The sequence below is a fragment of the Temnothorax nylanderi genome, unplaced genomic scaffold (assembly GCF_030848795.1).
Source record: "Temnothorax nylanderi isolate EJ_2023f unplaced genomic scaffold, tnyl_v1.0 TNYL_tig0224_pilon, whole genome shotgun sequence".
NCBI classification, from domain to species: Eukaryota; Metazoa; Arthropoda; class Insecta; order Hymenoptera; family Formicidae; genus Temnothorax; species Temnothorax nylanderi.
Window position 1 is genome coordinate 145,044 of NW_027249286.1, and position 10,509 is coordinate 155,552.

The following is a 10,509-nucleotide window of genomic DNA, read 5'->3' on the forward strand; positions in this document are numbered from 1 at the left end:
CTGACTCGATTTCGAAACGACTATTCCTGTAGCAAAATTTTCGCCGAAGCTTAGTTTTCGAGTTATAAAAGGAAACAGTTACCTTATTATGGATTAGGTACGGGCCGGGTACGGGAGGTAAGTAGGGGCGGCGCGACTCATCGCGGGCGCGATTTGTCGTCCGCTGGATGTAATCCGTTAGCGTGCAATTCGCTCACTTGCAGAGATAACAGCATTGCATATCGACAATTTTTTGTCGCGTTGATGATGATCGGCTCGCGGAGGCGAAGAATGAAGCGCTTATTGCGATCAGCTGTCGCGCCGCTTCTGCCTACCTTCTGTATTTGGCCCGTAATAAGATAACTATTACTTTTTATAACTCGAAAACTAAGCTTCGGCGAAAGTTTTGCTACAGGAAAAATCGTCTCAGAATCGAGTCAAGAATCTGACGTTTGCAGGACAATAGATTGTTCTGAATCACCCTGTATACATACAATATTTTAATTTTAATTTAATTTAGAGAGACATGCCAACGAAAATTCTGCAAAGTATTAAAATTTTAATATTTTACGTGGATGTTAACGTAATCACAATCGGATGGGAAAATAAATGTAAATATTAAAACATCTGTGCAACAAATACATCAATTATCGTCATCGTGATATCAATGCATTTAGAAAATTTTGAATTCTTTAATATACTCAGCTTTTGCTATAGCGATTTCAATTAAGAGAGATAAGAAAGTATTGCTAAATTACGCTCAGAAAAATCCGGAAGAGAATACATTTCTTTCGCGGTTTGTTATACTTTTATATACACTGCGAGGGGGAATTTACAACCAAAAATTTTGTACACCACTGCCGTACTGCCGAGCCAATGCCGAATAAAATTCGGACACTGCCTTAGCAATCTATGCAATGCCTCCTGCATTGCCACTGCCACCAGTCATTATTACCACTTTCCAACCACTGACGACAATGGCGTCAAATATTAGGCCACTGCTTATTTTTTTTAGTCCACTGCTGAATTTTTATACACTAATGCCAGCTGTGAATTCCCCCTCGATACACTGTTAAACATTAAAGGATAAAATTTAAACCAAGGCCTTGAGTTAAATAACACTTTGTTATTTTTAACTACTATATGTGTCGAAATTTATTATTTTAACACAAAACAGTATTATTTCAACTTTCATTGGTTTAGTTAAATTAACGACATATTGAGTAGGAGCAGTGGCGACCTATAGGAATGGATCTATAGAAATGACTTCAATTGAGTATAATTTGACACTAAGAATTTTTTTAACAGTATATGTATACTTGGGGCGAAAGAGGTGCTATCACATCTCTTATAGCGACTCGCGAATACAAGTCCGTGCGAAAATCTCTTTGGAAATTAATCGCCCCGAAGTTGTAAATGCTTTTCGGGCCATGTTTCTAGAGGAAGTCCCGATTGCGCGGTGGGTCATTCGACGCGAGTAAAAAGCGTAAAAACAACATGCTCGCGAGAGAGCTCCCTGCGTGCTAATCGACAATTACAGATTACGTGAGCGATTACCAGTACACTTATTTTCTTCGCGCCGTTGGCGGTTACAAGCCGACATGGGTGTGGTGTACGCTGTTTAAACCACATGTACGTCGCTTCTGGCCGATCAGTTGTTCTCCAGAGTCGCGCATACTTGAAGATTCATTCTTCGTCGTTTGCGATTCAAACTGAGCCGCGGCATTTGTCGAGTCTTTTAAATATCGAATCATCAATATCGAATCGTGAGTCTCTTAAAAGATTCGAAAGGAGTCAACCAATTGTATCAAGTAATTGTAATTTTAAAAGCGTGTTCAAGGATATGATTTCCGCTTCGTGAAAGAAGCAAAACCGTGATATATGTACACTCTGAAATCAATTTTATAAATTTCTGGGATTTACGACGTTCTTTAATATACTTGGGCTTTTTTGGCAATTGATCTTAGATCTTAAGTTTCTGATCAACGTTTACATTTAAAAATTTTATCGAGATAAATTCTTGAATTTAAATTATGAACAATATTTATGCACTTATTTGTTGTAAATTCTTTCGACGGCATGTATACTGACGACGTCTCGGCGTACTCGAAGAAAAATTGCAATATAGCCGGGAATTCATAAAATCCCAAGTTTGCGTCACGTGTTAAATTCCGCGTATATTCCCGACGCTGCGCCTATACGCAAACAGTTTTCGAAACAACCTGAGAGACGAGACTCGATCAATCTCACGCGGCAGATGGCTCGTTATCAGCGGCCAGTTTGAAGAAGCCAGTACGCGCGACTCTACGGCTTTAGACGCGTTTATTCGCGATAGCATGCTGTAGAACGCGGGAAACGCGCCGTGGGATATGTGCCGAACACGATGATTTTGCGCAGTGCTCGCGCGCGCGTGTTGATTGCCGCCGCATGTATATGTACATACAACAGAAATAGCAAGCGGCGTACTCTCACGCTTTTGTCCTACTTATCCGGCGATTAGCTGTGACTTCCGCTTTCGTCCGACTCGGAAGACTACGCTTCCCCAAGGTTGCTTCGTTCGATCGCGCGCGCGTTAAAGAGATTTTTCTTTAGAATTGAACCGAACAACACTGATCACTGCTTTCAGGCCGCTTTTTGCGTTCAAAATTTAGGACTGGTCGCTTCACGTCGGAAAATCTCCAGTCCTTCGATCATTTCCGATCGTAACTTTTCAATGCCATCAACGTATTTTTTTCGAAACTTATGTAAAATTATGTTTTTCAGATATTCACCCATAATTCTGAGGTAAAGTTTAATTTAATTTAATTAAATGAGGAACCAAGCTCCTATGTATCAAATACTGTAAAGTGATTAAGGGCCAATAAATGAGCAAAAAAGTTAAAAAAATAAATTAATATATAGGGTGTCCCATTTAAAACAGTACGGTCGAATAACTCATAAAGGAGGGAGTTGATGAAAAAGTGTGTCAAATGAAAGTTGGGTAAAGTGTATAAAAGATCAAACCTCACCGATTTTATCGCCACTTAAATATATTGTAGGGGAGGTCTTTCTGAGTAATTCTACACAAGAAAATAGTGGGGGACGGCATTGGTTTAGAAGAAATAGCAAATTGAAGTTTCACAATTTTAATACTTTTTTTTAAGGCATTATAAAGTAACATTAGTTCTAAGAGAAATAATTTGTTGATATATATGTAGGAGAAGTATGTATAAAACGGCCCCCTTAAGGAATAAATTGATTTTACTTCTAAAGGAAACCATATTTGGATTTAAAATACCGTCAGAAGTTTTCATTGGCATCTTTGTTAATTGAAAAAGTTGAATATAAGCATCTCCTAAATTTTCAAAATTAGTAGCAAACAAAAAACTGCAGACATGCATTTTGGCCGTTTTACCCACACCCTATGGGTAAAACGGCCCCGGTATATAATTTTATTTCTATTTTATATGTCTTTGTGATATACTTATTTTATATATTGTGATCTAAACTACAAAAAGGTAGGCTTACTTTAAAATAAATTTAGATGTAATTTGATAGGTAAATATTTACTTTTTACTTGCAAAAATCACAGATAACATTTTCTGTTTTTGTGTTGGCGCACTCCTCATGCAACCATTTTCTACAGAAGATGCACTGAACTCATTTCTCTCCACTTACTGAATTTATGAAATTTTCTCCAAAAAAAAGACATTCGACGTCGTTCTCTTTATCTTTACTACAGCTTGGCCGTTTTACCCACAATTGCAACTGTATCAACAAAGTCTAAACAAAATGTTTACTTAACCTTAAATAAAAAATTTCTGAAAATATTTGGCTTACAGGATCACTACAGATATTTAAAAAAATATAAGCGACTAGGAACATCGCATGGGAAAGAGAAGAATACTTAATAAAGCTTGGACTTACCTTAGATCAGACGTAACGAAAGTAGGAAAATTGCGTTTTGCGTCCGTACGAAGTTTGTTATTGATGCCAAAATGCACGAGGCACGTCTGTGACATGTGAGCAACCTAACCTACTGAGTCGCCAGACGGCAGGACTGCGTATTTCTGAGAAACTAGGGGGAGGCCGTTTTACTCGGCGGGGCCGTTTTATACACACTTCCCCTATAGACACACTGAGAAAAAAATATTTAAATCCAAAAAAATATTTATTAAGTATGGCTCCTAACAGCTTATTTTGCTAAATATGATACACATATTTATTTAGGAATTAGATATTTTTACTTAATTTAAATAAAAATATCTAATTTTAAATAAACATGTGTATTATATTAAGTAAATAAGCTGTTAAGAGCTATACAATCAGGACAATGCGATGGAAACATTTAAGAAGTTGAAACAGATTTACAAAGATCAAGTTCTATCCCGGGCACAAGGCATTTTTAGATGGCGGTAAAATTGTGAAGATGGATCCCGTTCTGGAGTGGACTACCAAAGACATAAACAATTTGGTGATTCAAATTTAATTTAATTGATCACCAATCATTTTCACTGTCAACTTCTTAAATGTTTCTGTCGCGATATCCTGAAATTTAACAGAATTTTCTGTGTCAAACTTCGCATAACACTGCTCGATTTTTTTGTGTTCCATTTTCATGACACCTTACCCAAACATACAGTTATACCTGTTATACAAATGATTGTAGAATCACATGTGTTGTTAATGTTATCAAATTGAAATTTTAACTGAAGGTAGAGTATAAATGTAGCTCTCGGTCTACTGCAGTCTCGTTTTTACAGTGTTATCAGTTGTTGAGATAAAAAATTTAGTCTCATTACTTTTCAGACAGACCACGTATTGAATTAGTACACACTAATAGTTTTAATTATTATAATGAAAATTAAGAAGCAGCAAATTGTGATGCAAAAAAATAAGTTTTTCTGCATTGGAAGGGGGGAAGCAGTCTTTTTCTTTTCTCTTTATACATATATATTACCTGCTTTTGAAAAAAGTCGTTCTGAATAAACACTACTCCCGGGGGCAGAAAGGTAAATCGCAGCAAACTTTGTTAAATAATGTGGAATAGATTTTTATTTGCTGCCCACCATGTTGAGCCGTTGCCGCGTTGGCGCTAAAACCATGCCTAATATTCACCGAATATTCAGTTATTCGGCACATGACCTTGCCTAATATTTGTATTCGGTATACGGTCGAATATACTATTCGTTGCAACTCTAATTTGTTGTATCTTCTGAACCAATACCGTCCCCCACTTTTTCTTGCGTAGAATTACTCAGAAAGACCTCCCCTATAACATATTTAAGTGGCGATAAAATCGGTGAGGTTTGACCTTTTATACACATTTACCGAAAATTTTATGGTTTGAATAGATGATCTTATTAGATTTTGGAATTATTTATAAAAAATAGGGGTTTCCATTTAAAAAGCTTAACTTGGGCTCTACCGGACTTAACACGGGCCCCAAACCAAAATCTAATAAGATCGTCTATTGGCCCTCTTCGAATCCTACAACTTTCATCTGACACATTTTTTCATCAATTCCATCCTTTATGAGTTATTCGACGGTATTATATTAAATGAGACATCTGTATTAACTTTAATACAATAATAAACGTTTCAATTACACCGAGTCTTCATCAGCCAAATAGGAAAATTCTAAATTTAAAACTAAATCCGAATAGAGAACGATAAATAAACAATTAATTTAATTAAATCTTTGCTGAGGAAAAATATTTTTATTATCAAAAAGAGCGATACGTCGGACCGTTCGAAATCGTAAAATTTGCAGTAAATGTATAAGGAGACAAATGAAGGGCACAGACAGGGGAAAAACGATCAAAGTCCACTTTTTGTCGAAATTGACCTGATCATGCTATCTTATTTTTAAAGAACTTTCATAATTCTTATCTTTTTTATCAAAATCAGTTACAATTCATTGGAAATAAGACCGAAAGATCATAATCCACATGCTTGTGAAAGAATCATCGGAGTCCAACATATAATGTAAACGCTAAGTAAACTATGCATTCCAATATTCACTGCCAGTACTTTTTTTAAATAGCTTTCTAAGATATCTGATGTCTTGAAATAAAAAATTACGTTTTTCTCGAAATTACTCCGGATAGACATTGATCATTTTTCTCCTGTACCCTTCAAATACATATAATAAATACAATTAAATATCTACTGAGAACATTTAACAATACTTATAATCACGGTCTTGCTTAAGACATCGATTCTTACATCGATTTCTTTGACGCCTGAATATGATGTTCCATTTCCTACATTCCCTGAGAAATCAAGTGCGACTCGCGGCCTTCGGGCGGTATCGAACGGCGCGTAGACCAGCGGAAAAATCCAATCAAGGATAAGAAAACGCTCCGTACACTGCGGCTCTTAAGCGTTAATTAAAGGTTTAAGAATAAATAGCGAGGGAAACCCCCTGCTAAACGTGATACACACGCGCCGCGCTGAATCAGCAATTCTCCCTGTTGTTCCAGCTGTGCGGGCGGACAGAATGCGAGGCGGTAGGAACAAATTCGGGCCCATGTACAAGAGGGACCGGGCGCGGAAGCTGCAACTTATACGTCAACGGCAACTGGCGATCCAGACGATACGCGGCAGCCTCGGAGACCCGACCGGCTACTCGTCCGCGGTCGCGCCCTTGATGCACATCAAGCAGGAGATCCAAATACCTCAAGTCTCGAGTCTGACCTCGTCGCCAGACTCGAGCCCGTCCCCCGCGACCGTGGCCGCGGGCCTGGTCACGACGCAAGCCGGCGGCAGCGGGGCCGGTCAGCACCAGCTGATCGCGCCATCCAGCCAACCCAACATCGGTACCAGTGGCGGCGGTGGCAGTGGCGGTGGTGGCAGCGGTGGTGGTGGCGGTGGCGGTGGTGGAGCCGGTGGAGGTAGCGGCAGTGGCGGAGGCGGCGGAAATCACCTGCACAATCTCAATCCGGGTCTGGACAGTAAACTCTGGGCCGCGAACTCCACCACCCCCGGCACGAAGGTCTTCAACTTCGGCGAACAATCCGCCCAGCCGCATGGCGGGGTGCCGAGCTACGCGCCCAACCCCCCCGTTGCTCTCAAGAGCCCGATGATAAGGGAGTTTTTATTGTCGATCGACGACCGCGAGTGGCAGTCGTCTCTCTTCGGACTGTTGCAAAACCAAACGTATAATCAGTGTGAAGTGGACTTGTTCGAATTAATGTGTAAAGTGCTCGATCAGAATTTGTTTTCGCAGGTAGACTGGGCTAGAAACTCGACGTTCTTCAAAGATCTCAAGGTGAGTATCTCGGGCATCTAGACCGCCGCGGGTCCTTTCTAGAACGACGAACGTCTTCTGTCCCTTTTTCCCCTCCTTTCCTCCATCATCGCACGAATTCAAGATTGTTGCCTTTTTCCGCGATATTTTTGATACAAAAGTGAACGAGAGAGGCGTCAACATATAACGTCGTTAGAAGTAACCGCAACGATTTTGTCGAGGATCTCCTCGACGAGAAAAGTTCGTTCTTACCGATAAATAACTCGCTGCTTGGTCTGCTCGGTGCCATGAGCGGGGATGTGAGGTAACCGGCGGCATTACACAATCACTGAATGATTTCAAGCATCGCCTCATATCTAGGTCATAACAAGATACGTTTCTGGGTTATGGCGGTTGCCCCAAAGCGGGACCGCGTTAATAATAAATTGCATACTTCAACCGGTCGTTTTGTAATAACTTTTTATTTTTGCTCCAACACGGCGGATTTGTTAACGACGATGCAAAGCAGACCGAGGCCATTTTGTTGAAACTTTTCGTCGACAATATGGTACATTGCCGCCTGATCTTCACTGCAGTCTCATTAAAATCGTGTCGCGCTTCTAAAAGAGATTCTTTTTTTAACACTTTTCTATTTCTATAATATAAATATAAATAGTCACATATACCAACATACATTTTGCGGTATTTTCTATTAAAAAAAAACATTTTCTCGGTTTAATGAAACATTTGAGACACAACTAATGTTTATCAAATATTTATTTGTAAGTTGCAATTAAAATTTTAATTGCAATTTATAAATAGATACAAATAATTATTTGTATCTATTTATAAATTCCAATTTTAGCAATTTTCCCATTTATCACACGCATTTTTTTAATTTAGTTAGCTCTGAAAACATTTTATCGTTGTACTATCATGTGATTTTTTTTTTATATTTAAAGTTCGAATACAAATATCAAATCGAATACAATTACTCTCCATATACCATATATTTTTCTATGTATTTAGTCATTATATCTAACATTTGCACGGCAATGTTATTTGCTAGGTTGACGATCAAATGAAGTTGCTGCAACACTCTTGGTCGGATATGTTGGTGCTAGATCACCTTCATCACAGGTTACACAATAATCTACCTGACGAGACGACCCTTCACAATGGCCAAAAGTTTGATCTTCTCTGTCTCGGCCTACTCGGAGTTCCTTCCTTGGCCGAAACCTTCAGGGAACTGTCCAAGACGCTTCAGGAACTAAAATTCGACGTCCCAGAATATATATGCATGAAATTTCTAATGCTGTTAAATCACGGTAAGTAAAATTAAAAGTCCATCCATGTCTATCTCGTAAGTGACGAGCTTTGACAACAGGTGATAATTGAGTTGGCAAGATCCACGCGACCATGCAGTCACGTTTTATGTAGCTTTCTGCAAAGATCGCATCGCAGAGACCTTTCGCATCAACGATGTGAAATTTATCGTGCATCATAACTTGGTTTTTTGTTCTTTGTTCCACTTTCAAGTAAATACCTCGTTCCAATACCCCATAATATTCAAGTCAAATTTGTATCTTTTACATAAGTGCGTATATTTAATTTGCTGCAGATGTCCGTGGATTAGTAAACAAGAAGCATGTGCAAGAGGGTCACGAGCAGGTTCAACAGGCGCTTATGGAATACACGCTACATCATCACCCATCTGTACTGGTGCGTTTTATCGCGAAATGTTTCCTCTTATACTTGTCTTAAAACGGATTAAACCAGATATTTAATTGTCCTTATTTTTTATCTGTCTAGGATAAATTTAACAAGCTGCTAGCAGTATTACCGGACATTCACGAGGTGGCAACCAAGGGAGAAGAGCATCTTTATCAGAAACATTGTAATGGAGGCGCGCCAACGCAAACGCTTCTCATGGAGATGCTTCACGCCAAGAGGAAATGAAACGATCAGTTTTACTTGGTAATTTTTGCCATCGAATAAAAAAGAAGTCTGTTATTACACACACACACACACACACACACACACACACACACACACACACACACACACACACACATGTAATATATATATATATATATATACATATAGAAAGTCTTGTTAACGCCCCTAAATCGTGAGACAGAGTGGACCTCAAAGTACCTATTAAGAGCTAAAACGCTGCTAAGGTATCGGACCAAGTAATGGGGCCCTGGTTCATGAAATACCTAGGCATACAAATCAAGTATAGACATACTTTACACACACACGTACACACACACACACACACACACACACACACACACACACACACACAATATATGTATTATAAAGTGTATCTAAATATATAAACACAATGACATATATTTTCTATATTTGATGTTGAAGTTTTAGAGATGTATCCGTGGAGAATTACCCCTGTTAATGGGTATAAGCGCAGGGAAACAGTAAGCAAGATGCCTTGAAAACAGTACAAAGGGTGGTTAACAAAAAATATTGGTCAAAGGGCAGGCAACTTTTGTCTAAATAAGTAAAGCTATTTTTCTAATACTTAGAGGCGAATTTATTTTTAAGCATACCACACTGAAGCCTTGCTCTCACTCGAACGAAATATATCGTACCGCTAAAAGAGAATCAAATTCTCTCTCCAGATCAATCGTGCTTCTGCAAGGGATTCAATGGGCATACTTGAATGACAATGAACTTGCATGTGATATAACATATGTGTTTGTCGCACGGCCACCTGGGCATCCTTAGGATTTCCTATAAAGAAAAAAAATCTGCATTTTTGTCACACTTGCACACAGCGGGGCTACTACATTGTAAATACTAGTTAACACATTCCAATTATGTTGTAAAGTACAGATCATGTTAAATATTGTAATTACAATATTTTGTGTATAGTTGAATAATGAAATGAAATAAATATATTTCTGTTGCTTACTTGAGGAAAATCATTAGCTACTTAATGTCTTCTCTAATTTTAGGATCTTATTCATGTATCTTTCTTTATTACTTCTCAAATAGGTGGCGGAAAGGAATAACTAAAAATTGCGATATTTTACTATTGTATGTTGTATCGTAATAAAGATTCTGTTTAAGAAATAAAAGAATCATTGGAGCAAGGTTTATGTGGTCCTATATTGTCTAGCAATTAATTCTAAATGCATAAGATAATATTAATCGTATCGCAATTGTTAAATAGAAAAAAATATTTAGTAAATGTTAAGATAGCGATCAAAAGTAGTAATTTTTCACTAAATATATTATTATTATTAATTATTACTATTATTATTGTTTAGCCAATAGTCAGAAATTCTTCAGTG

The 10,509-nt window shown here is 38.1% G+C and overlaps 1 protein-coding gene across 2 annotated transcripts in view; it reads left to right on the top strand.

The window, feature by feature from the left end:
- The window catches only part of Ftz-f1 (ftz transcription factor 1), a 36,361-nt gene extending 26,052 nt beyond the window's left edge, over window positions 1-10,309 (top strand). Inside the window, exons 2-6 of one of the 2 annotated variants that reach the window (XM_071717743.1) lie at window positions 6,444-7,231; window positions 8,259-8,517; window positions 8,811-8,911; window positions 9,002-9,166; window positions 9,572-10,309. In XM_071717743.1, coding sequence (XP_071573844.1) covers window positions 6,444-7,231; window positions 8,259-8,517; window positions 8,811-8,911; window positions 9,002-9,148 — 1,295 coding nt within the window. In that variant the 3' untranslated portion in view covers window positions 9,149-9,166; window positions 9,572-10,309. Of the gene's footprint in view, window positions 1-6,443; window positions 7,232-8,258; window positions 8,518-8,810; window positions 8,912-9,001 lie in introns of both variants that reach the window. The other variant, XM_071717742.1, reaches the window with a different exon arrangement.
- The last annotated feature ends 200 nt before the right edge of the window (window positions 10,310-10,509 follow it).